The sequence below is a fragment of the Dendrobates tinctorius genome, unplaced genomic scaffold (genome assembly GCF_039654945.1).
Source record: "Dendrobates tinctorius isolate UK_male_01 unplaced genomic scaffold, ASM3965494v1 ptg000302l, whole genome shotgun sequence".
Taxonomy (NCBI): Eukaryota; Metazoa; Chordata; class Amphibia; order Anura; family Dendrobatidae; genus Dendrobates; species Dendrobates tinctorius.
In genome coordinates, this window is record NW_027361969.1 from 4240067 (window position 1) to 4267287 (window position 27221).

Below are 27221 nucleotides of genomic sequence, written 5' to 3' on the forward strand. Positions count from 1 at the left end.
GAGTGATTTCTACAATCAAGTTCTCCAGGAACTGATAAGTTGCCACCCCATAAGAGAATAACTGTCTATTGTTGTGAACTTCTGTTATTTCTTCAATCTCTGATATTATCTGTTACAGCACTTTCTCCGTTATATTATATGTTTACCTGTTTTGCTCCCTGTAAATAAACCTCCCCTTTTACTGTTGGTCTGCCTGTTCCATGGTGACATATACTCCTCCTGAACGTTATTACAACTGCACTGGGCTCAAGACATTAACCACTGACGTGCAAGTCAAAACCTGCACTGGGATTATGACACAGATCTGCTCTTCTGTGCAGGGCTACTCACAAAATTCACCATTTTGAGATGTACCTGTTTGCTAGACCTGGACCTAATGCACCAAGCTGGCGAGTCACAATTCATGGGACCGCGAGCCACATGTGGCTCCCGAGCAACAGTTTGGGGACCCCTGCTCTACAGGGGTCCCCAAACTGTAGATGCTATAGGATTTTTACAGGATGAAAATGATGAAATGGTAAGACAGGATGTTGAGAAGGCTGAACTTTTAATTTCCTATTTTGCATCTGTTTTCTCTCAGAAAGGAAATGTAACATCAACTGTTATTCACTGTCCTATTAAGGGAATAGAAGAATCCAGGATATCTATAAACAGAAAGATAGTGAGGAAACACTTAGCTAACCTAAATGAATTCAAGTCTCCAGGTCCAGATGAATTACACCCCAGAGTACTGAAGGAGATAGCAGAAGAAATTTTTGAACCCCTCTCCATAATCTTTGAAAATTCTTGGAGAACAGGAGAAGTGCCAGAAGACTGGAGAAGAGCAAATGTTGTTCCTATCTTCAAAAAGGGGAAGAAGGTGGACCCAGGCAACTATAGGCCGGTGAGTCTGACTTCTATACCAGGAAAGATCTTTGAACAAATTATTAAACAACATGTATGTCAATACCTGGATAAGAATGAAGTGATTAAACAGAGTCAGCATGGGTTTGTAACTAATAAGTCATGTCAGACTAACTTAATTTCCCTCTATGATGGTATCACTGATTGGGTGGATCAAGGAAATGCTGTAGATATAGTATATCTTGACTTCAGCAAAGCATTTGACAAAGTCTCTCATACAATCCTTATTGAAAAAATGACTAAGTATGGAATGGACAAGGCAACTGTTAGGTGGATTCATAACTGGCTTAGTGATCGGACACAAAGAGTGGTTGTAAATGGCTGCACATCCAGTTGGAAAAATGTCTCAAGTGGGGTACCACAGGGCTCTGTCCTGGGCCCTGTATTGTTCAACATCTTTATCAACGATTTAGATGAAGGAATTGAGGGTAAACTGATTAAATTTGCTGATGACACAAAGCTAGGAGGGATAGCTAATACTAGAGAAGAGAGAGAGAGGATTCAAAAAGATTTAAATAAACTGGAGAAGTGGGCAGCAACTAACAGAATGGTTTTTAACAGGGAGAAATGCAAAGTACTACATCTGGGCAATAAAAATGAAAAAAGCATATATAGAATGGGAGGAATAGGGCTAAGTGACAGCACATGTGAAAAAGACTTGGGTATACTAATAGATAACAGACTGAATATGAGTCAACAGTGTGATGCAGCAGCAAAAAAGGCAAATGCAATTCTAGGATGTATTAACAGACGCATACAGTCTAGATCACGTGAAGTCATTATTTCCCTCTACTCCTCTTTGGTCAGACCTCATCTGGAATATTGTGTCCAGTTTTGGGCACCACATTTAAAAAAAGACATCAACAAACTGGAGCAAGTTCAGAAAAGAGCGACCAGAATGGTGACCGGTCTGCAAACCCTGTCTTAAGAGGAAAGGTTGCAGGATTTGGGAATGTTTAGTTTGCAAAAGAGAAGACTGAGAGGAGACTTAATAGCTGTCTACAAATATCTAAAGGGCTGTCACATTGTAGAAGGATCAACTTTACTCTCATTTGCACAAGGAAAGACTAGAAGCAATGGGATGAAACTGAATGGGAGGAGACACAGATTAGATATTAGAAAAAACTTTTTGACAGTTAGAGTGATCAATGAGTGGAACAGGCTGCCACGAGAAGTGGTGAGTTCTCCTTCAATGGAAGTCTTCAAACAGAGGCTGGACAGACATCTGACTGGGATGATTTAGCGAATCCTGCTTTGAGCAGGGGGTTGGACCAGATGGCCCAGGAGGTCCCTTCCAACTCTACGATTCTATGATTCTATGAATACTATATAAACTCATCTCTCTCAGGCACAAAGCTCGCCACAGTTCTGCATCACCCTATATGTCCTACCTCATCACTGTCCATCACTCTACAAGTGCCCTTCATTCTGAAACTGACCTAAGAATAACATACGCCATGATCCAAACCTCCCACCTCCGTCTCCAAGACTTCTCCCGTGCTGCACCAGTTCTCTGGACTGCACTACCCTAGATGATTTGACTGATAATATTATTCAGAAGCTGCTCCCTCCTACTCACCTGTATCCACACGATAACTGCACTCGATAATTGCACTTAAAGAGGACCTGTTAGCAGGATTGTGCACAGTAACCTACACACAGTGTCAAGTTGGCGCCGATATACTGATTAAAATGTTACCTTGGTTGATGAAATCCATCTTGTGGTGGTTGTTTAATCTTTATTTTCAGTTTTGAGTTAATGATATGCTCCAATGAGTGGAAAGAATAGCATAGCACTCACCGATCCAGGTGAAAAAGTCAGCTTTATTTAGCAATCCACATTAAAACTTCATGGCCGGGAGGCTGGAGGGAGGAGTGAGCAATGTCTGACAACGGCCGTTTCGTGCTTACTAGCACTTCGACGGGTGAATGATACGATATGCTCGCGCTCTGGAGGGGGGCTTCATGTGGTGCTCTGATTAGCTATTCATAATGCAGACTGCTGACAGGTCACTGATCCCTCAGTGACCTGCCCCCTAGTTTACATAATGAATATATGTATATACTGAAAAAAACACTTTTGCAGGCAGGTGCCAGCCGTGGCACCTGCACTACAGCATAATCGCATGTTTACTGTGTTGTTAATAAATGTTAATAAATGTGCTTGAGGTTATACTGAGTATAAAAAAAAAATCAATTTTAAAATAGCGCCTACCGCGTAGCAGCTATCGGTGTGTATAGAGGTGATCCAATAGCGGCTATTGCGCAGGCACCTGTGGCGACATCTTGCTAGAGAAGAAAAAAATTTCCTCCTCCAAGATGGCGCCGCCTACGCAGTAGGAGCTATCAGGCTGCATTATGTATACCTAAATCAGAGCACCACATGAAGCTCCCCACAGGCCAACACCGAAGCACAAGCATATCATTAACTCAAAACTGAAAATAAATATTAAACAACAACCACAAGACGGATTTCATCACCAGGTATAATTTTAATCAGTATAACGGCACCAACCTGACACTGTCTGTAGGTTACTGTGCACAATCCTACTGACAGGTTCCCTTTAAACATACTGGCTGATGACTGGATCATACAGCTGTATTTGAAAATCCTTATTATAATGGCTGGACCTGAAATAGCACTTTTTACCTATTGTGTCCCCCTATTTCCTTGTAGATTGTAAGTACGCAAGCAGGGCCCTCACTCCTCCTGTGAATTTATTGTCTGTATATGTCACAGCCGAATTGTTGCGGAATATGTTTCCCTATATAACTAAAATAATTATTTAATAATAATAACACAGAACTTAAACACTTGCTAAAAAGGAATAAAGGCATATCAAATAGAAAGAGGGAGCCATAGCTAAAGAAAAATATAATGCTGTTTGCAGGGAATGCAGGGCAAAAGTTAGAAGAGCTAAAGCTAGTAATGAGGCTTGCAAAGAAGACCAAAAGCAATAAAGTATTTTGGGGGTATGTCAAAAGCAAAAGAAAAGTCAACGATGCTATAGGATTTTTACAGGATGAAAAAGGATGAAGTGGTCAAAAATGATGTTGAGAAGACCGAACTTTAAAATTCCTATTTTGCATCTGTGTTATCTAAGAAAGCAAATGTAACATCAACTGTTCTTCATGGCGCTATCGAAGGAATAAAATAATCCATACTATCTATAAACAGAGTGATGGTAAGGGCACAATTAGCTAATTTAAATGAATTTAAATATCCTGGTCCAGATGAATCACATCCCAGGGTACTGAAAGAAATAGCAAGGAAAATTGCACTAGCTAGAATCTTTGAAAAATCCTAGAGAACAAGAGAAGACCCAGAGGATTAGAGGAGGGCAAATGTTGTTCCTATCTTCAAAATATTAAAGAAAATAGAGCCAGGAAATTACAGGTCAGTGTGCCTTACCTCTATACCAGGAAATATAGTTGAACAAATTATTAAACAGCATGTATGCAAGTACTTGGATAAGAATACAGTAATTAACCAGAGCCAGCATGGGTTTGCAGCAAACAAGTCATGCCAGATTAATCTAATTTCCTTCTTTGATGGTATCACTGACTGGGTGGATCAGGGAAATGGGGTACTGTATATCTCGACTTCAGCAAAGCATTTGATAAAGTATCTCATACTATCCTTATTGAAAAACATCACAAAGTAAGGGATTGACAAGGCTACGGTTAGGTGGATTCATAAATGGCTAGGTAATCGTACTCAAAGAGTGGTAATAAATGGTTGCACATCTGATTGCAAAGAGTGTTTCAAGTGGGGTACCACAAGGTTCTATCCTGGCACCAGTGTTGTTCAACATTTTTATAAATGATTTAGATAAGGGAACCGAAAGTAAACTAATCAAATTTGCAGGTCGATGCAAAGCTAGGAAGAATAGCTAACACTAGAGAAGACAGAGAAAGGATTCAGAAGATACAGATAAGCTAGAACAATGAGTAGCAACTAATAGAATGATATTTAACAGGGAGAAATGCAAGATTCTACATGTGGGCAAGAAAAACGAACATTACATCTATAAAATAGGAGGAATAGAACTAAGCAACAGCACACGTGAAAAAAACTTGAGTATACTAATATATCACAGATTGCACATGAATCAACAGCAAAAAGCCAAACACAGTTCTAAGATGTATTAAGAGAACATAGAGTCTAGATCACATGAAGTAATTATCCCCCTCTATTCCTCCTTGATCAGAACTATTCTGGAATACTTTTTCCAGTTCTGGGCACCACATTTTAAAAGAAGACATTGAAAAACTGGAGCAAGTTCAGTGAAGAACTACCAGGATGGTAAGTGGACTGCTTAAACTATGTCCCACGAGGAACGGTTAAAGGAGCTGGAAAGTTTAGCTTGCAAAAAAGAAGGCTAATAGGAGAATTAATAGCAGTCTACAAATATCTGAAGGGATGTCTCTGTATAGAGGGGTCATCTTTATTCTCATTTGCATGTGGAAACGCAAGACGCAATGGAATGAAAATGAAAGGGAGAAAATACAGATTAGATTTTAGAAAAAAAACTTTTTTACAGTGAGGATGTCTTCAAACAGAGGCTGGACAGACATCTGACTGTGATGGTTTAGTGAACCCTGCATTAGGGCTGGGGGCTGGACACGATGACCCTGGAAGTCCCTTCCAACTCTAACCTTTTATGATTCTATTAGAGCGTTTCTGCAGCGGAAATGCACTAAAAACGCAAATGTGTTTTTTTTACATGCATTTCTGCATCTAATATACACTCCCTGACAGAAGTTATGTCGCTTATCCATGTTATGTAAATAAAAGCTTATAACCTGACGTTAAATTCATCCATTGGTTGCATAAATTATTCTTTTGAAAGCTGAAACCTTCCGAAATGTGGTTTAGGTTAAGAAAATAAATTGCCAACAATGCAGAAATATTGATCATTTAATAGACACAGAATGGTCAGATTTTGGCAAGACAAAAGTTTTGTCGGCCACAGAAAGTAATGTGATATTCAAACAAATAATTAACTTAAAATACAAATATATGTTGCATAACATTGTAGAATGAAGTTGTGGTGCTATTAGAGTCATATTTAATATTTTGTGTGACTTCCATGAGCTTGAAGGACTGCATCCATGCGGTTCAACAATGATTCATACAATTTATTAATGAAGTCATCAGGAATAGCAAAGAATGCAGTCTTACATGCCTCCCAGAGTTCATCTACATTCTTTGGTTTGTCTTCCAAGCTTCCTTTTTCATCCTACCCCAAACATGCTCAATGATGTTCATGTCTGGTGACTGGGCTGGCCAGTCCTTGAGCACCTTGATCTTTTTTGCCTGGAGGGACTTTGTTGTAGAGATGGATGTATGAGATGGAGCACCATCCTGCTGCAGAATTTGACCCCTTTTATGATTTGGAATATAAGAGGTAGCTAATACTTCTTGATATTTTAGGCTATTGATATTGCCTTCCACCTTGCAAATGTTTCGCACACCCCCATACTGAATGTAATCCCAGACCATGATCTTTCCACCACCAAATTTAACTGTTTTCTGGGTGTATTTTGGATCCATACAGGCTCCAGTAGGTCTCCTGAAGTATTTGCGATGGCTGTGGTGTAATTCTAGTGAAGATTCATCAGAGAAATCCACCTTCTGCCACTTTTCCAGTGTCCATCTGTTTAGCAGGCTGTGGGACTTTGCAAATGCCACACGGTTTTTTATTTGCCTTTTGTTTAGTGCTTCTGGGCACTGATTCAACCATGGAGGTGATTTCGAGACAGAATCCTACAAACTGTTCTAGTTGACACAGGGACTTAAGGTGACCAGGCCTGTTGGAGCTCTGCTGCAGTGGAAGAGGGGCTTGCTTTGGATTTTATGACAAACAAACATTCCTTTGTTGTCTAGCAGGGTCTGCTGGACCTGGGCTTGTCAAACACATCTCCAGTCTCTTCAAATCTTTTTTTTAATTCTTTGTACTTGAAGCTGAGACACATTAAAGTTGCCAGCCACCTCTGCAGTGGATCTGGTCTTCAGCCTCTTGATAAACCAGGCTTTGGTCGCAGGGTGGATTTTTGGCATGTTGTCAGAGCTCAAGTTGCAGCTCAAGTGAAGGTCTGGGGTGCTGGGTTTCTTTTTATACACACTCACTAATTAACCAATCATTTACTGAGCACAGGTGAGGATGTAAAGTAGGATTGAGTGCATTATATGACCAGGCGACATAACTTTTGTCTTGCCAAAATCTGACCATTCTGTGTCCATTAAATGATCAATATTTCTTCATTGATGCCAATTTATTTTCTTAACCAAAACCACATTTCGGAGGGTTTCAGCTTTCAAAAGAATAATTTGTACGACCAATGGATGAACTTAACGTCAGGTTATAAGCTTTTATTTACATAGCATGGATAAGCGACATAACTTCTGTCAGGGAGTGTAGCTCTATGGGGAAAATCATAAAACTCAAGAGTATCCATCCACAAGAGACATTGATATGTTGCAGATTTCAAACACAAACTCCAAGTATACACAGAGTAAAAAAAAACCCAGTTGGCATGAGATTTCTATAAATGGCTTCTACTTGCTTTAAGTGTAAGATGCTGCATTTTTGTACAGCGAAAAAAATCACCAAAGGCTCATCGTAAGAATGCAAGGCCATGTTCACATGTTGTTTTTTGCTGCAGAAAAACTTGATCTCTTGGCATAAAGAAAAGATGCAGCCATAATGCAGGTTTTGCTGCCTTTTTTGTCGCTTTCTTTGCTGTATTTTTGCTGCGTTTTTCAGGATCCAAAGGTTCAGCTTTGCATTCACCTTACAAACATATACAGTGCGGAAAATAAGTATTTGATACACTGATGATTTTGCAAGTTTTCCCACCTACTAAGAACGGAGAGATCTGTAATTATTATTGCAGGTACACTTCAACTGTGAGAGATAGAAACTAGAAAAAAATCACATTGTAGGATTTTTAAATAATTAAATTGCATTTTGTTACATTAAATAAGTATTTAATCACCTACCAGCAAGAATTCTGGTTCTCACAGACCTGGTAGTTGTTCTTTAAGAAGTGCTCCCACGGGGGACTTCCGGGAGACGGAGCTAGAAGATGGCCGCATTTTAATGGAGCTCCCTGACGGCAGAACTTCATCCACTGCCATCACACCGCTACACTTAGGCTATGTGCAGACGTTGCGGATTCTGCTGCGGATCCACAGCGTTTCTGGCCCTGCGGGTCCGCAGCAGATTTAGCTGCGTTGTACAGTACCATTGTTTTCAATGGTAAAATGAAAAACGCTGTACACATGCTGTGGATTTTTCTGCGTGGATTTTGCTGCGGGTTCAAATCCGCAGCATGTCAATTCTTTGTGCGGAATCCGCAGCGGTTGCACACCTTCTCCATTGTACAGGTGTGAAACCGCAGAGCTATATCGCAGGCTAATCCGCAGGTCTTTTGACCTGCGGATTTTCCCAAATCCGCACGGACAAATCTGCAGCACCTAAAACTGTGTGCACATAGCCTAAGCGAGCAGCGGGGATAAGACCTGGGAAAGGTTCCCCCAGTGTAGGGGCCAGCTCTCCGGGGACTCCGGAGGTCCTAGGCACGGGTAGCACTTAAATCCAAGTGAGGCGCGGCTTCTGACAGGAGCAGCGGTGACAGGCCGTATTGGAGTGCGGAGCGCACACTGAGACACTCCGCGCAACATCCCCGGACTATAAGGTAACTAGGGCCGCTAGATACCTTTGGAGGAGCAGGAGCGTGGACCGGTACAGAGAAGCACAGTCAGGTCAGTTGGGCGGAAGGCGCAGGCTCTTGGTACTGGAGATAAGATAGAGCCACACAGGCAGTGCTCATATCATTCAGAGAAGTGGCTCTGCAACTTGGCTCTTGAATACTGTGGGCCATATATTTGGTATACAAGACAGCCTATATATGTGAATTCGATAACGCTGCCCCCTGCTGGATTTATTAAAACCTTACAGCACATTGCCTCTGCTGGATTCAAATATTGCAATTTCATGGGCAGAAGCACAGATCAGATCCTTGGAGCACACTGCCCTCTGCTGGATTTAGGAATGGTGATACAAAGTACAGGTGTGTATTTACAATGATGTATTTACAATAATGGTCCAGCCATCTTGAGAAGGTGGGGGACAGAGATAGTGAATGCGCTACATACTCACACTTGCACATAAACTGAATTTGATTAGTGAACGTGATAGGCTGCTCTGAATAGATGTGTTTTGAGAGAGCGCCTAAAACTGTGCAAATTGTGGATAGTCCTAATTTCTTGGGGTAGAGCATTCCAGAGGATTGGCGCAGCGCGGGAGAAGTCTTGGAGTCGGGAGTGGGAGGTGCGGATTAGTGCAGAGGTTAGTCGAAAGTCTTTTGCAGAGCGCAGACAGAATCAATAAGATCTGTAATCAAGATGGGAAAATTACAACGGATAATGAACAAATAGAGGAATTTAGACTTTTTAAACTATTTTGGTCATTGTATGCAAGTGGGAGAGAAGAGATTGCAGACTTCGTGCTTCTTTCAGGATGGGGTGGCTCCTAGTATTATGGAGGACCAGAGAAATTTGCTTAATTCACCAATTACCATCATGGAAGTGCTGACAGCCATCTCTACTATTAAGATTTCTAAAGCACCAAGTCCAGATGGGTTTAGTGGCGAGTATTATAAAATCCTAGGTCTATTGGTGGGTCCACACTTATGCGAGTTATTTAATGGAATAATGGAGAGGGGCAACATTCCAGATATATTTAATGAGGCTTGTATTATTTTGCTTCCTAAGCCTGGGAAAGATCCATTGCAGGTAGAGGGGTATCGCCCAATTTCATTGCTCAATGCAGATTTTAAGCTCCTTACAAAAATATTGGCAACTAGGGTCCAGCAGGTTATTCCTGAGCTAATTTCATCACATCAGACGGGGTTTGTATATGAGAAATCAATAACCTATAAGAACAGCGATCGGTACTATATCTAGTAGTAGGCTTAACAACAGTAAAAGGAACATAGTTGTGGGCCTCGACGCATATAAGACCTTTGACAGGGCCTCCTGCAATTATTTATATAAGCTGTTGGAGGTCAGAGGGTTTGGGTCCTGGTTTTGCAATGCTATTAAATTGTTATATAGGGAACCCACATCTAGGCTTTTTATAAATAACACCCTGTCGGTGCCTTTTGCCATCCAAAGGGGTATGAGGCAAGGATGCCCATTGCCTCCATTATTATTTAATTTGGCATTAGACTCTTTATTGAGAACTCTTCAAAATTTGCCAGACTTTCATGGGATTCCCACTGGGAACACGGAGACAAAATTACTGGCTTTTGCCAATGATATTTTATCATTTATTGCCAACCCAACACAAGCTATCCCAATCATAATTTCGACAATCGAAGATTTCGGGAATCTTACTGGCTTTGAAATTATTTATAATAAGTCAGAAGCATTGGCAATATTTAGATCACGTAGAATAACTGAGAGCTGGTTTCCCTTTCAGTGGAAGAGCAAGTCTATTGGGTACTTGGGCATTAGACTTCCAGCAGATCCGCATAAATTATATTGTCTTAATTATAGACCTATTATTCTTAAAGTGACTAATCTCCTCAATTCATGAAAACACATTATTTTGTCTTTCACTGGGAAATGTCACTTAATTAAAATGATAATCTTTCCAAAGTTATTACCGTATTTTTTGGATTATAAGACGCACTTTTGTGCTTGCCAGCAGGGGGGAATATAGGGATGGGGGGGGGCCCGTGTGCATGCCAGCAGGGGGGAATATAGGGACAGGGAGGCCCGTGTGCATGCCAGCAGGGGGAATATAGGGACGAGGGGGCCCGTGTGTATGCCAAGAGCGGGGAATATAGGGACTGGGGCCCGTGTGCATGCCAGCAAGGGGGAATATAGGGACTGGGGGCCCGTGTGCATGAAAGCAGGGGAGGAATATAGGGACGGGGGGCCATGTGCATGCCAGCAAGGAGGAATATAGGGATGGGGGGCCCCGTGTGCATGCCAGCAGGGGGGGGGGGAATATAGGGATGGGGGACCGTGTGAATGCCAGCAGGGGGGGAATATAGGGACGGGGGCCGTGTGCATGCCAACAGGGGGGAATATAGGGACGGGGAGCAAGTGTGCATGCCAGCAGGGGGCATATAGAGAGAGGGGGGGCCATGTGCGTGCCAGTAGGGGGGCATATAGTGATCGGGGGGGCCATATCCAGGATGGGATGGGGGGCTATGTGCCAGCACAAGGGGGCAATGTGCCAGGATGGGGGTTATATAGATGCCAGGATGAGGGACATATACATGATTTGAAAGACGGACACTGGCATTATAAGACACACCTACATTTAACGTAAAAAAAAAAAAATCGCTTTTTCTTCACCAAATTTGGGGGTGCGTCTTTTAATCAGGTGCGTCTTATAAAGCGAAAAATACGGTATATATATTTTCAAACATAACCACTTTTATTATCCAAATTGGACACTAATCTATTGAATAAGACATTTCGACAGTTTATATGGGGAGTGTGGGGCCGCTCACGCATTGGGTTATGTAAACTACAACTGCCAAGATCTAAGGGAGGTATTAACTTCCCTGATATTGCTAGATATAACATAACAGCTAACCTACGATATGTAATAAATTGGTTGCGAGGAACATCCCACTTTGCCAATACTCACTAAGAGAGGTAAATTTATCCGCATATATCCTTAATGGCTTTGTTACAGCTTACTAATGAGGAACTCTCCGATGAAATCAGAGATCATCCGATACTTTGGCAAACTATCTTGTCTTGGAGTAGAGGAAGGAAACTGTGTAATCAGGGAGGAAGATTATCGCCTTTTCAGATAACCCACTATTTTTAAAAGGTAAACCGCCTAAAATCTACAAAGTTATGACACAGCAGAAGTGTGTTTTTGGGTTGGATCTATTGGATCATAGTTTCTCAATAATTACTTTTGCCGAGGCAGTATCTCATTATCCCGTGTTTGGGGGACGTCCGTTCCTGTTTCTGCAGGCACGCAATTTGGTTCTTAAATACACAGCTAGCAGACAGGGAGGGGGTATGGGTGATAAAATATACATTCTCCTCAGAACAGGCAGATCTCAATTGAAGTCAACTAGTACAACATATTCTACTCTGTGTAAGGAATGGTCTTGGGAGGCTAAAATCTCTGGCCTGGCGAGATGGATAAAAGATATGGAGGGTCTGGAGGTTGGAGATATATTAGAAGCTACTAGGGCACAAAGGAAAGTTATTCCATATAACAGCTATACTGATATGGCTTTACTATTATTACATAGGGCGTATATTACCCCCGTTCGTTCAATGCAGAATGTCTCCCACAAATTCTTATCAATGTATAAAATGTGGTTTACATAATACTGATATTTTTCACCACATGTGGGGATGTACTAGAATTCAAAAATTACGGCGGGATATTCACTCTGAATTGCAACAACTGAGTGGTATTGAATTCCCTCTTACTCCACAATGGGCAACTTTTAATGTCTTGGAGGAGACTCAAAAAGAATTACCTAGGCACATCAAGGCTACATTGGTGATTTGGGCCTCAGCGGTAAGGAAAAGCATATTACATCAGTGGTTAAACTCAAATGTTCCGTCAAAAGCTTTGATATTAACAAAAATTTATTTTCTGTTTAAAATGGACTGATGGAGATTTTGACCAACAAAGAAAAGTTAACGGAGAAATTCTTTACAAGATCGTCATTCTTTATTCCTTCCATAGACACAGAGACTAAGAATAGACTTAAGAAGCAATTCGAAGGCACCAACTGGTATTTGCTACAAAGCATTGGAGGACACGAACCAATTTAAGATAACTCTTCAAATGATGACACTCGCAGGGAAGGGAGGGGAGGGATAGGGGAAAGGGCGTGATTACTGTTCATTGTCATGAGCATTCTATAACTGTATATGCCTTTTTCTTTCATGTTGAATTTAATAAAAATAGTTTAAAAAAAAAAAAGAAGAGCTCACACTCTGCACTCATTACCTGTATTAACTGCACCTGTTTGAACTTGTCCGAACTGTGAAGCATGGTGAGGAAAACATCATACTCTGGAGTTATTTTGATGCAAAGCGGACAGGACAACTGCACCGTATTGAAGGGAGGATGGATGGTGTTATGTATCGAATGAGTTTGGCAAACAACTTCCTTCCCTCAGTAAGAGCATTGAAGATGACAATGACCCGAAACACAAAGCCAGGGCAACCAAGGAGCGGCAAAAGTGGAAGATCAGCTTAAGCCCTGACTTTCTCTTCATGTTCAATTCGTATGAAGGCGGGGACAGTGACGCCAGTGCTGTTTGGGCTCCGGGCTCACGTGTCATAAGAGTCGCATGAGAGCCCCAGGAATGCAAGTGCTAACACCTCTGGAATGACGCTGGTACAGGAGGTGAGTATAAGCTTTTTTTATTTGATCTAGGACAAACATTTAGATCAAGAAGGGGTTGTCCTAGCAGAACAGATACTAAATACACACAATTGCCGACATTTGCTGAACCAGTAATTTTCCCCCCACATTGTCTCAAGCTAGCCAGACTCTACTGTACAGCGAAAATTCTCAAAATCCACCTGAAAAACGCCTCAAAATCTTTTAAGTACTGCTTATTTTCTGCTCTCAAAACTTTGCAAAAAGACTGTGTGCATATACTCTTAGGCTAGTTTCACACTAGCTTATTTTCCACGCAGCGCTCGGCGCCGCTAAGCCCCGCCCCCTGCCGGCTCCCTGCCTGCCCCATCCGGTCATCGCCGCCTACTATCGCACACGGCTGCATGCGATCTGCGCACCCTATCTTTAGCATAGGGTGTGCAGATTGTGCGCTGGCCGTGTGCTAGTAGGATTTTAGTGTGCGCTGCACACTTTTGAAGGTGCGCCGGTGTGCGCCGAACGCACCATGTTGCATTTTGGCGCGCTCGGCGAACCTTCAAAAGTGCGCAGAGCGCGCTAAAATCCTACTAGCACACGGCCAGCGCACGGTCTGCGCACCCTATGCTAAAGATAGGGTGCGCAGATCGCATGCAGCCGTGTGCGATAGTAGGCGGCGATGACCGGATGGGGTGGGCAGGGAGCCGGCTGGGGCCGGGGCTTAGCGGCGCCGAGCGCTGCGTGGAAAATAAGCTAGTGTGAAACTAGCCTTATAGTGTTATGCAACAAAACAGTTTCCATGCATGTGGCACCGATGGTCAAATGCTGCTTTTTTCTCTCTTTGACAGCTGGTCATGGACACAGTCATAGCCTGAGGCACCCACTTGTTCAGTGGCAAAACGTGTAGCCTTATGCATTTTCTTTGGATGTATTTACCTCAGTCACTATTTTATTATTTATGAGTAGCTGCACTTTTAAAGATTAATTGCTCTAGAATGAGCCTGCACAATATACGGCCGCATGTAGCCCACCAAAGGATTTCTTGCAGTCCGCGGAGACCTTCCTGTATTCAAATGTATTCTCATCTTATAGATGTGAATACACTTGAATGACAGAACACAAGAGCAGAGGGGCTCTTGTCAGCTCCGATCCATGACCTCATCACACTGCTGCTGTGACCATAGTGCCACAGAGGTAGCGGAAACAGTAGAGAAGTTGAATGGTAAGCGTTCCATGTAGGAGCCAAAGATTAAATGTCATATTATTGTATGACCTGACATTGCAGTTATTTGCTGTACTAAGCTTGGTGATGTATTCATGTACCGATGGTGGTTCTGAGGCTGCATTCCATTCATGTACTAACAGTGGTTCTGAGGCTGCATTCATGTACTGATGGTGCTCCTGGTGATGGATTCATGTAGTGACGGTGATTCTAATCTTATACCCATGTTGCAATTCATAATTGGTCAGATAACGTGCTACACGGCTACATTTAAACTCAAAAATCCTCAAAACTTGGATATTATGAAAAGGATTTGGAGCATTTCTGCATATTTTCTGCTCCAAAAACTCAGTGAAACTAAGATTGTGTTGTAACTGTTTTTTATTCCCAGCAGAAATTGTCTAAATCATTTCTGGTGATGTATTCATCTAATGCTGGCGGTTTTGATGATCTAATCTTGCAAGTACCCCCGTACAAAAAAATATTGTGCACCTCTGCTCTAGGTGGCTATAAGGAACCCTCTGAAAAGCTCAATTAAATTCCAAAGCTGCCCAAAATTACAAATAGAAAAGCTATGAGACCCTACATAGTTGCTTACCTGTTTAGGAATCATTCTTGCTTCTTGAGACATGTATGAAATATTGAAAACACCATAATGTTTGGCAACAGTTGGGGTGACAGAGAGGGATATACCCCAAAGCAAATTTGAACGCAGTTCCAAGATTGAAACAGTTTCTGGAGATACAGAGATTGTTTGCTCTCCAAGAATTGAATGTGAAAGCGGAGAGCGGACCTATATATAAAAAGAAAACAAAATTATCACAGACCTTCATGGTAAAAAATGTAACAAAATTATATTATATTATATATATATATATATATATAGTCAAAGACAAATAAAGGTATATCATTTTAATTCATAGGGTTGCAGATGATAAAAATAACAGGCTAAGCTATACTCGTCTTCCCTGCTCTAGGGTGTTAGGGTGTCTCATGCCATGTAGATCTCCTGATCTGTGTAACCACACCCCTTTCCACTAATTAGCATTTTTTGTGAATGCACAGTGTACACAGAAAGCTGCCAATCAGTGGTGTGGGCAGGGTAATACAAAGCTCAGCATTCAGAGAAGTGCTAGATCTACAGCAAACTGATTGTGTCAAAACTGCACCAAGCAAACCAGAATGTAACACCTCACATGAATCAGTATCTTTGAATACATCATGCTGCTCTCACATTACATAGCAAAAACCTGCTGACAGGTGACAGACTCCCTATTAAAGGGAACCTGTCAACAAGATTGTACACAGTAACCTACAGACAGTGTCAGGTCAGTGCCATTATACAGATTAATATGATACCTTGGATGATGAAATCCATCTTGTGGTTGTTTAATCTTTATTTTCAGTTTTGTGTTAATGCTCAAGAATTGGCCGGAGCTGAGCCTCCCCTGCCCCCCCCAAGGAGGCATAGGCGGAGGCCAGCATGACGGGGGGTGGTCGGCTACCAGGGGGAGTACCCTGGAGTTGGGGGAGTATATAGAGGAGGGATGTGGGTGTCCCCTTCCTCTTTGGATCCGGTCCCCCCAAGAAGAAGTCACCCTTACCATGTCTGATGTGGAGCGGGTGTTGGAGCAGCTGCGAGCGGCGGCGCGGTCACAGCCCCCAGGCTGGCTGGCGTCACGGGTGGCCGGCATTATTTCTGGGACGTCCGGAGAGTCTGCAGCAGCAGCGAGGAGGGAGCGGCGCTACAGACGGGTGAGGCCTCCCGAGCGGCTCTCACCCGATTCATCCGCCAGGGCCTCGCGACGCCGCCGGAGCTCCTCCGGGGACCCTCCAGGCCGGGCGCAGCATTCTGTGCCTGTCGTCGCTACCCGGCCTGGGAGGAATCCGCAGGCCAGGCGAGGGCCCGCGGCGATGGCTAGGCCGCGGCCTACCTCCAGGCGGGGGGCGGGCCTGTCAGGCGCCGGGCGGCGGCAAGCTCCTGCATCAGCGGGAGGCCGCGGCGGTAACCTCCTCGCCGCACGGCCTGCCTCCCCCTCCAGCAGGGGGCGGACGTCGGGGGAGCTTCGGCCTGCAGCCTGGCAGGGCTGCCATCATCATCCCCAGGCAGTGAGGGATCACCGAGTGCGGCAGGGGGCTGCGGCGAAGGGGCCCAGCATCGGCGGTCCGCTTCGGATGCCGCTGCAAGAGGAAGGGGACGTCTCCACACCAGGACCGCGGCCTGCTCCCCTGTGGGGCCGCTAACAGCGATGCCCATGTACAGTGGCGATGGGCTCTTTTCCGGGGGCCTGGAGGCGCAGCAGGGGGCCCTTAGTGCTTCGCTGCAGGAGCCAGCCGTGGCAGCGGGAGCAGAACTCACGGTGTCCCGGTCAGCGTCCATTGCTGGGGTCCTGTCATCGGGGTCCCTCGGGGGGCCCAGTCATCATCATTTGGCTCCTCCTGCGGGGAGACCCAGAGGTCGACAGCAAGCTGACGAAGGTACATCCGAGGACCCAGGTTTTCCGGCTGGAGTGCACCCTCGCAGCCCGGTGAGTATGGCTCTGTGTCCCCTGTTTGTCATCCAGTTGCAACATCATCCTCGTTGGGTGGGGGGCCATTGGCGGAATCCCTCAGGGTCAGCGGGGGGTTGGGATTTGGTGGCGTAGCCGCGGCCGGGGGGGTTAGCGACGTGCTTGCGGATATGCGGAATTTGGTGTCACGTCTGGAGCGGGGTCTCACTTCACTGTTACCAGTAGCAGCTTGGGTACAAGCTGGGAGTCCTGCGGGGCGGAGTGGGTCGGATTTTGCCGGGCGCGCAAGTGAACCGGTGTCGGTGCAGACTGAGAAAGAGAAAGAATGTCGCGTACTCTTGGACGATAGAGCGCATGGGGAGGTGTATGTTTGTTTTGAGGGTCAGTTGGGGGCTCATTTAAAGAAAGAAGTAAAGGAGCGCATTTGGAAGGACGAGTATGTGGAAATATTTTCCCTCTTGCTCTTGCCATTAGAGAAATTTAATTTGGATAAGGGCAAGAAGGAGGATAGCAAAAAGGAGGATGAAGAGAAGCGTAGATGGCGTCTGATCCCGCAAACGTTCGTTAATTGGCAACAGGCGTTCGCTATTTTGGCGAGCGTCATTGGAGAAAAGTCCCCTGATAATTGCTCGGCGTTATTTTGACGCCATCGGGGAGGCCTATAGGGTGTACGGGGGTCAGGCTTGGTTGCGCTATGATGAGCAATTTCGGCAGAGGAAGCCCGTCCGTCCGGCTATCCGTTGAGACCAGAAGGACATTGGGCTGTGGATGCGGGTCATAGCTCAAAATAAATTTGGTAGCTCCTTTCATGGGGGGGCTGGGAGTACCAGTCAGAGTAGCGGCAGTTCCGGTGTCTCAGGAGGGGGCGGGCAGGTTCAAATGGGAAATCATAAGTTGGGGGTGTGCTGGCAGTTCAACGACGGCCCGTGTAAATTCGGGGCGAACTGCAAATTTAAACATCTTTGCTCCAACTGCAATAGCGCGTCCCATGGAGCCGCCAAGTGTTTTAAGAAAGGGAAGCCCCGAATCGGCGGTGGTAATTCCCAAGGGGGAGACTCCAGTGAGGCTGGAAAGGATGGTCCCTTATCTAAATAGATATGGGGACAGGGAGAAGTCGGCTTTGCTGTACGCGGGTTTCAAGGACGGTTTTGTTATCCCTCACCCCCCTTTTGCTATCGGGTCAAGAAGTTGTCGCTGCGTGATCTCCAGTCGTTGCTGGGAAAGCTCAATTTTGCATGTCGAGTCATGCCAATGGGGCGTGTTTTTTCACGTCGTCTGGCCAGTGCGACCGCGGGTGTTCGAGCCCCTCATCATTTCATCAGGTTGTCAGCGGAACTCAGGGCCGATTTGGGAGTCATTCTTGGAGGGGTACAACGGCCGTTCATTGGTGATGGAAGAGGTGCTCAGCAGTGACGCATTGGGAGTTGTTCACAGATGCGGCTGGTTTTGGGGCTTACTTTCGGGGGCAGTGGTGCGCGTCCCGGTGGCCCAAGGAATGGATTGCGGATGGCTTGGTGCGCAATATCACTTTGCTGGAGATCTTTCCGATTCTGGTAGCCGTCCATTTGTGGGGACGTGAGTTTCGGGATCGGCGGGTGCGTTTTAATTGCGATAACATGGGCATTGTGTGCGCGATTAATGGCCTTACCGCATCGTCTCCCCCAGTCGTTCGGGTGTTACAGCGGTTGGTTCTCCTCTGTTTGGACCTGAATGCACAAGTGACCGCGACGCATGTTCCAGGTGTTAAGAACGATATCGCTGACTCTCTCTCTCGTTTACAGTGGGATCGGTTTCGCTCTTTGGCGCCAGAGGCGGAGGTCATGGGTTTAGCTTGTCCGGAGGAGCTGTGGATAGCGACCTACGGGCCGCGGCATCGCTGATTGAGTTGTCTTTGGCTCCAAAGACCTGGGAGGCTTACCGGGCTGTATGGTGCAAGTGGGAGGAACAGTTAGCAGCTGGCGTAGCAGTCGGGCCCGGCTTGGATCAGGAGGGAGTTTTGTTGTCTTGGTTGGGGCGGAGGGCCTCCGAGGGTTGGTCGGGTGCAAAAGCTATGCGTGTTTTAGCGGGTTTGTCCTTTGGATTTCGCTTGCGCGGCTGCCGCGATTGGACGAAAACATTTTTGGTGAAACAAGCGGCGAAAGGGTTTCGCCGGTTAAAAAGCGGGGGTGACTTGAGGCGTCTGATATCTTTTGTGGTGCTTGAACGGTTGGGCGGCATTTTGGAGACGGTGTGTTCTTCACGCTATGAGGTTTTGTTATTTCGCCTAGCCTTTTCGTTGGCATTTTTTGGCGCATTAAGGGTAGGGGAACTAGTGTCGGGGAACAAGCAGTCAGCCGGGGGTATATTGGCCAGGGATGTTCTGTTTACTGCACGGGGCATTGAGTTTTGGTTGCGACGGTCTAAGACGGATCAGGCGGGTAAAGGTCGCCGAGTGGTGTTGGGCCATGTGCCCGGGTCTTTGATGTGTCCCGTTCAGTGTTTGCTGGGGTTTTGGGAGCTGGGGGTTTGAGCGGCCCCCTTTTGTGTCACGTGGATGGCTCTAGTTTGTCAAGATACCAATTTGGTGCTGTTCTCAAGAGGTCCATCCGATCGTTGGGTTTGGATGAATCCCGTTTCGCTTCTCATTCGTTCAGGATTGGGGCGGCATCAGAAGCAGCAGTTCGGGGTTTGAATGCGGCTTCGATTCGGCGCATTGGTGGTTGGGCGTCCAATCGTTACTGAAGTTATGTTAGGTCGGTGGGTGGTGATGGGTGAGGCAGAGGGCGGCATTCACGCTAATGGTGTTTGTGTTTGATGTTGGCATCGCCTTTTTTATTCCAGGCGTCGAGCCGTTGCTGGTGTGGATTTTTGGTCATTCCTTCGTTTACTGGGGAGCGTTGTGGGCGGATGTCCGGAATGAAGGCAGACAGCTCGTTTTTTCCAGGAACACGGCCTTGGTGCGTTGGTGTGTTTTTAGGTGGATGGAGTGGAGACGTGTCTTGTCGGAGATACACGAGTGCGTTCGGTTGGACCGCGCTCCGGACATCCTGGTGTTGCATGTGGGGGGTAATGACTTGGCGGTTCGACCTTTTCGGGAGTTGATACGGGACATCAAGCAGGACTGTCTGCGCTTGTGGTTATTGTACCGAGGGGTCACTATCGTTTGGTCCGACATTGTTCCTCGGAGGCGATGGCGTTCCATGAGGTCTATCGCTAAGGTTAATAAGGCCCGGATAAAAGTGAACAGGGCTGTGTCTTCTTTTGTTATCAGGAATGGAGGGGTGGTGGTGCGACACTTTGATTTGGAAAAAGGCGAGGGTGATTTCTGGCTGGCCGATGGGGTTCATTTGAATTCGGTTGGTTCTGACATTTGGGCTCTCGGCCTCCAGGAGGGTATTGAGCAGGACATGGCATGGCGGGTTCGGGGGGTCTCGGGCCATTGAGGTGTTCAATGGGCCCTCGTTGTGGCGGTTTCGAGAGGGGGGGGGGGGGGGGGAGTCCTTGAAGTCGGTAAAAATTGGGTTTGGAGACTCAGTGTCTAGGGTCTCCTTCGTTAAACAGGTATCTTGGGGGTGATCTGGTGAAAGGTGGTGGGGGAGTTTCCGGCCGAAGTGGCGGATCCCCGAGTAGCTTAGTGGACAAGATATATCGGTGTTGGTGCTCCCGAGCCAGTGGGGTATCGGCTGGGAGCAATCATGAGGGGTTTTTGTCCACAGCAATTTTTGGGGTTATTCACCAAGATCTTGGGGCTTCAAGGACTCCTTCTCAGGTTCATGTTATTGTTAATGTGATTTATGATTCACTGTTTGTGTTTTTGGTGTTTATAATAAAGGCTGCTGTGGCCATAACATTCCAAAAGAAATTCTGAGTCTCTGTGTTCTGTGGTGGGGATTATTGGAGGTGATGCGGGGGGAGGTTTGGTGACAGGGTGAGATTTGTTCCCACGCCTGTCTGGTGGCAACTCGACACTACCAACGTCATGCTCCGGGGCAGCCAGTGGGGTACTTCATGTGGTGCTCTGCTTAGGTATTACTAATGCAGACTGGTAGCTGATCTGCGCAAGGCGGCAACATTTTGGAGGAGGATTTTTTTAAATACATTCTCTAGCAAGATGGCGCCACCTGCGCATGCGCAGTAGCAACTATCGGATCACCTCTATATACACCGATAGCTGCTACTTCCCAGGCGCGACAGGCGTCATTTTAAAATTGATTTTTTTTTTTATACTCCTCAGGAAAACATCAAGCACATTTACTAACAACACAATAACCATATGATTATGCTGCAGCACAGGTGCCACGGCTGACACCTGCATTCAGAAGTGTTTTTTTCAGTATGTACATATATTCATTATGTAAAATAGGAGGCAGGTCACTTGAGGGATCAGTGACCTGTCAGCAGTGTTCAGTATAAATACCTAATCAAAGCACCACATGAAGACCCCCACAAATAAGATGACATTTTATTAACCATGTAGAAATACATTGAATTTAATAAAAGAATGTTTTTGTCCCTTAACCCCTTACTGACCAAGCCAATTTTGGCCTTAATGTCCAAGCCATTTTTTTTTACAATTCTGACCACTGTCACTTTATGAGGTAATAACTCTGGAACGTTTCTACAGATCCCACTGATTCTGAGATTGTTTTTTCGTGACATATTGTACTTTATGACAGTGGTAAAATTTCTTTGGCATGACGTGCGTTTTTAATTTTTTTATTTTTATGCCCTTAAATCAGAGAGTCATATTGCACAAAATAGTTCATAAATAACATTTCCCACATGTCTACTTTACATCAGCACAATTTTGGAATAAAAAATTTTTGCTAGGAAGTTATAAGGGTTAAAAGTTGACCAGCAATTTCTCATTTTTCCAACAAAATTTACAAAACCATTTTTTAGGGACCACCTCACACTTGAAGTGACTTTGAAGGGCCTTTATGATAGAAAATACCCAAAATGATACCATTCTAAAAACTGCACCCCTCAAGGTGTGCAAAACCACATTCAAGAAGTCTATTAACCTTCAGGTGCTTCACAGGAATTTTTGGAATGTGGAAGGAAAAAATAAACATTTACTTTTCTTTCACAAAAATTTTCCTTTAGACCTAATTTTTTTTTAACTTTTACAAAGGTAACAGGAGAAAATGGACAATACATTTTGTTGTGCAGTTTCTCTTGTGCATGACGATGATACCCCATATGTGGGGGAATGCTACTGTTTGGGCACACGGCACGGCTCGGAAGGGAAGGAGCACCATTTCACTTTTTGAATGTAAAATATGCTGGAATAATTATCGGTTGCCATGTTACATTTGGAGAGTCCCTGATGTGCCTAAACAGTGGAAACTAGACCCTTTAGGTAACTTACCTAGATGTGTATTGAGCACCTTGAACCCCCCAGGTGCTTCACAGAAGTTTAGCCGTGAAAATAAAAAAACAAAAACAAGTAAATCTTTTTTAGCTACAAATTTTGTATTTTCATAAGGGAAAAAAGAAGAAAATAGACCCCAAAGTTTGTTGTGCAATTTCTCCTGAGTTCACCGACACCCCATATGTGGTCGAAAACTACTTTTGAGGCACAGTGCAAAGCGCAGAAGGGAAGCAGCGCCATTTTACAGTGCAGATTGTGCTGTACTGGTTTGAGGGTGCCATGTCACATTGGCAGAGCCCCTGAGGTTACAGAACAGCAGAACACCCAATAAGTGACCCCATATTATCAATTAAACCTCTCAATGAATTCATCTAGGGGTGCAGTGATCATATTGACACCATAGGTGTGTCATAAACTTTTATACCAGTGGGCAGTGAAGAAAAAGGGTAATTAGACCAATCAGTAATTGTGTTTCCAGGAATCCATCCTGACAGCACCATGGAGGACGTCCTTCTTACCCTCAGTGGGACAGAAACAACGAGCGGGTAAAAGGACCCTCCCCTGGGTGGTAACCCATCAGTGATTTTTCAAAGTACCACATCTGGATGGATGCAAACAGACTTTATTAACAATTTTTATACAAATGTTACTTCACATCAGTATGCAAACTCATAACTTGCAGTAGGGAGGGAACTAGTAGTGCTGTCAGGATGGATTCCTGGAAACACAATTACCGGTAGGTCTAATTACCGTTTTCTAGTTCACCACCTGACAGCACCATGGAGAAGTACCAAAGGATGGTATTTTTAGGGCAGGACTACTGCATGCAAGATCTTCCTGCAGAAGGCTAACTGTTCTGACACCACATCTAATTTGTAATGCCTAGCAAAGGTACTAAGGTTTGCCCATGATGCGGCCCTGCAAATTTGTTCTGCTGAGGCCCCCCTCTTTCTGCCCATGACGTAGCTATGGCTCGAGTTGAATGGGCTTAAAGGCTGTCTGGGGAATCTTTTCCTTGAGCTCTGTAGGCTAAGCCTATGGTGGTTTTAACCCACCTCACGATTGTCGCTTTTGCCGCTTTACAGCCCTTATTTGGTCCCCTATACTGGATCAACCGATTTTTGTCTCGCCTCCAACCCTCGGTTGCTTTTAGATATTTTAGCAATGTCTCTCTGACGTCTAAATTGTGATAGACCCCCTCCTTTGGTTTTCTGGGGTGTTGGCAGAACGAGGGAAGAACCACCTCTTGGTTTATATTCTTGGAAGATACCACTTTGGGGAGAAAAGTTGGGTCAAGCTGCAGGACTAACCTATCATCAAAAATCTGTAGGTACGGGTCCTGTATAGATAGGGCCTGCATTTCCCCCAACCTCTTGGCCGATTTAATGGCTATGAGAAAGGCTGTCTTTAAGGAGAGTTTGGCTATATCTATATTCTCTGACAGGTCCCAGGGTGGAGAGGACTTCCTTACGATGGGCCTCAATCTCTGCGTGGCCCTAGAAAACCTCACTACCTAGGGATGGGTGGCTAGGGAGAAATCAAAGAAGACACTAAGGGCCGATATCTGTACTTTTAATGTACTAGGTCGAAGACCCTTTCTAAACCCCAGCTGGAGGAAGTCAAGGATTTTGTGAATGTCCGGACTTGAAGTATCTATTGGGGTTCCCCCCGAGAAGGTACAGAATCATTTCCAGATTTTATTATAAATCGCCAACGTCACCGGCTTCCTACTTGATTGCAGTGCGGTGATGACATCGTCTGATAGGCCTCTGGATCACAGGGTTTGGCGCTCAGGATCCAAGCAGATAAGTGCAGTGAGTCCGGATTCATGTGCAGTACCGGACCCTGGTGTAGCAGATCCGGTCTCCTTGGTAAACGGATGGGTTTTTCTACCGCCATTCTGTTTAGAAGGGAGAACCAGCTCCTCTTTGGCCAAAAGGGAACTACTACGATTGCTGTTGCTCCATCTTCTAGTATCTTCCTGAGTGTTCTCGGAATTAGTGGAAGGGGTGGAAACGCGTACAGGAGCCCTTCTCCCCAGGGTTGTGACAGAGCATCAACCCCGGCTGCCCCCTCTAGGGAATTTAGCAAACAAAGTTCTGACATTTGCATTGGTTCTGGAGGCAAAGAGATCCACCTGCGGTGTTCCCCAACGCTGACACAGCATGTGGAATATCTCTGAATTTAATTCCCATTCTGTGGGATTTACCGATGTCCTGCTTAAGTAATCTGCCAGCTGATTCCTGGCTCCCTCCAGGTGTACCGCCAAGATAGACTCGACCGAGTTCTCTGCCCACTTGAATATCTGATTCTCTAAATGTTATAATGATGGAAGTCTCGGGCCTCCCTGGTGTCTTATAAACGCCACTGCGGTCACGTTGTCGGAGAGGACCTTCACATGTCTGCCTCTGATCTTCGTTCGGGCCTGGTATAGCACCTTCCATATGGCGTATAATTCCTGGAAATTTGATGACTTGGTCTTCATTTCTGGGTCCCATTGACCCTGATAGAATTCTCCCTCTATATGTCTGCCCCATCCGAACTGACTGGCGTCTATGGTCACGGTGACAGAGAACCCATGGTACCCCCACCTTCAGGTTTTTCGGGGTGATCCATCACTCCAATGATTCCTTTACTGAATGGGAAAGTGTCATCTTCTTGTCCAATGAACTCTGTCTCCTGTCCCAGGTTCGCAGAACCCGCTCCTGTAACTTTCGTGAGTGGAACTGACTCCACTTCACTCCGAGGATGGAAGCCGTCATTAGGCCCAGTATTTTCATTGCCTCCCTTGTAGAACATGGTTTCTTCTTGAACCAGCGGACCTTCTCTATTAGGGTGACCTGTCTTTCTTCTGGTAAGAAAGATGTTTTGATGTGGGAATCTAGTATGACTCCTAGAAATTTTATTCTGGGCTGAGGGACTAAATTTGACTTTTCCCAATTTATGAGCCACCCCAACTCCTGTAATGTGGAGGTTGTGAGGTGGCAATTGATTTGGAGCTGCTCCACAGAATCTGCCACTAACAAAACATCGTCCAAATATGGTAGTATGGTCACACCGTGGTTTCTTAGGTAGGCGACTACTTCTACCATTAATTTGGCAAAAATTCTGGGGGCCAAAGCGAGGCCAAAGGGCAGGCACCGGAATTGAAAGTGATGGATTGAACCCTGGTTCTTCAGGGCAAATCTCAATTATTTCTGGAAGGCGGTGTGTATTTTAAATCCAAAGTGCACATCACCATGTATGTCCCTGTCTATTAGTGGATTCGTAGATTTTATCGACTCCATTTTGAATCTCTTGTAAGCTATCCATTTGTTCAGGGGTTTGAGATTTATGATCATCTGACAGTCCCCTGATGGTTTCTTTATTGAAAAGAGACTCGAATAGTGACCCCTGCCTTTTTCTGGAGTGGGAACTGGGATGATCGCGTTTATTTCTAGTAGCTCTTTGATGTCTGTCCACATAGAGGTGGCTAGTGGAGGTTGGGATTTGGTTACTATGAACCTCTCTGGGGGAAGGCTGGTGAGTTCTAGCCTGTAGCCTGATTGTACGCAGAATCCAAGGGTTTTGTGATACCTTCTGCCAACCCCCTAGAAACTCTTTTAGCCGACCTCCCACTCTGATGGCGTCAATTTCTTTGTGACCCCGAGCCAGAGCCAGAGAAAATGGAGTCTCTACCCTTACCCCCTTTGGGATAGCTCCAACTCCCTGTCTTCCTTTTCACCCTATAGTCTGTCCGCTGATTAGGACAGAACCTACGAAAGGGCTGATACTTTTTTTTTTTCTCCTCAGAGAACCCTTTTTTCTTGTCTGAGGCTTTATTCTAGTTTGTAATCTAGAATGGGCCCAAACACTTTACCCCCGGAAAAGGGAATGGCACAGAGTTGGTCTGGGGATACCCAATCCAAAAACAAAGTCTTTAGCCAGACTGCTCTTCTGGCTGCATTAGACAAACACTCGCTCCTGACAGCGAATCGTATGGACTCCGCTGACGCATCTGCCATGAATCCTGTTGCGAGTGTGACGGCCGTCTGCGAATCTGGGCTGCAGTAGGAGCAGTACCCCGAGTAACCCGGAGACCCTTAACCCCTATACAGGGATCTGGAATTGTAGCAAGGCCCAGGGGGTAGCTGTTTAGAGGAGCAGTGGACCAGAGCAGGACGGCCGCCAAGGGGTCAAAACTAAAACCCGTAATCAAAGTCAGGAGGCAGGAGTCGGAGGCCGGAGGGCAGCAGAGGTACGAAATCAGTAGACAGAAGGAGAGTCAAAAGTCCAGGCCAGGGTCAGTAAAACCAGGAGGGCAGCAAGGTACAAAATCAGCAGGCAGAAGGAGAGTCGGGAATCCAAGCAAAGGTCAGCGACAAAATATCAGAATAGAGGCAGAGGTACAAAAACAGCAGGCAATAGAATGGTCAGAAATCCAGGCTGAGGTCAGAGTTTAACTATAGCAAATTACACAGTAGCACGCAGGGTAACCAAGAATATATCCGGCGGCTTGCAAGACCAGTCCCAAGGTATTTGAGGGATCAGGTCATCCCTCACAGGTTCCCGGACTGATGATGTAACCAGGACCGCCCCCAGGACCAGGCAAAACGGACATGCAGTAAGCCCTACATGATTGACAGAGGGGCGGAGCCTGCAGCCACCAGATGCCTGCGCAGGGGCCTCTTCTCTGTCACCACCCTCACCCTGAGGTGAAGCATGGCGCCTCCCAGTGGTCGAGGCAGGAACAGCCGTCCCCGAGTCTGACGGCGACGTGACGGCCCGGCGCCTCCTAGTGACCGAGACCAGAACGGCAGGCCCCGAGTCTGGCGGCGAAGTGTCAGTCCGGCGCCTCCTAGTGG

At 45.5% G+C, this 27221-nt stretch overlaps 1 protein-coding gene across 3 annotated transcripts in view; it reads right to left on the minus strand.

Annotated features, from left to right (window-relative positions):
• TMEM132A (transmembrane protein 132A) overlaps positions 1–27221 on the minus strand; it is a 310163-nt gene that overhangs the window by 20134 nt on the left and 262808 nt on the right. For all 3 annotated transcript variants that reach the window (XM_073560699.1, XM_073560700.1, XM_073560701.1), the window contains one exon: positions 15113–15307. In XM_073560699.1, coding sequence (XP_073416800.1) covers positions 15113–15307 — 195 coding nt within the window. The remainder of the gene's footprint in view (positions 1–15112; positions 15308–27221) is intronic.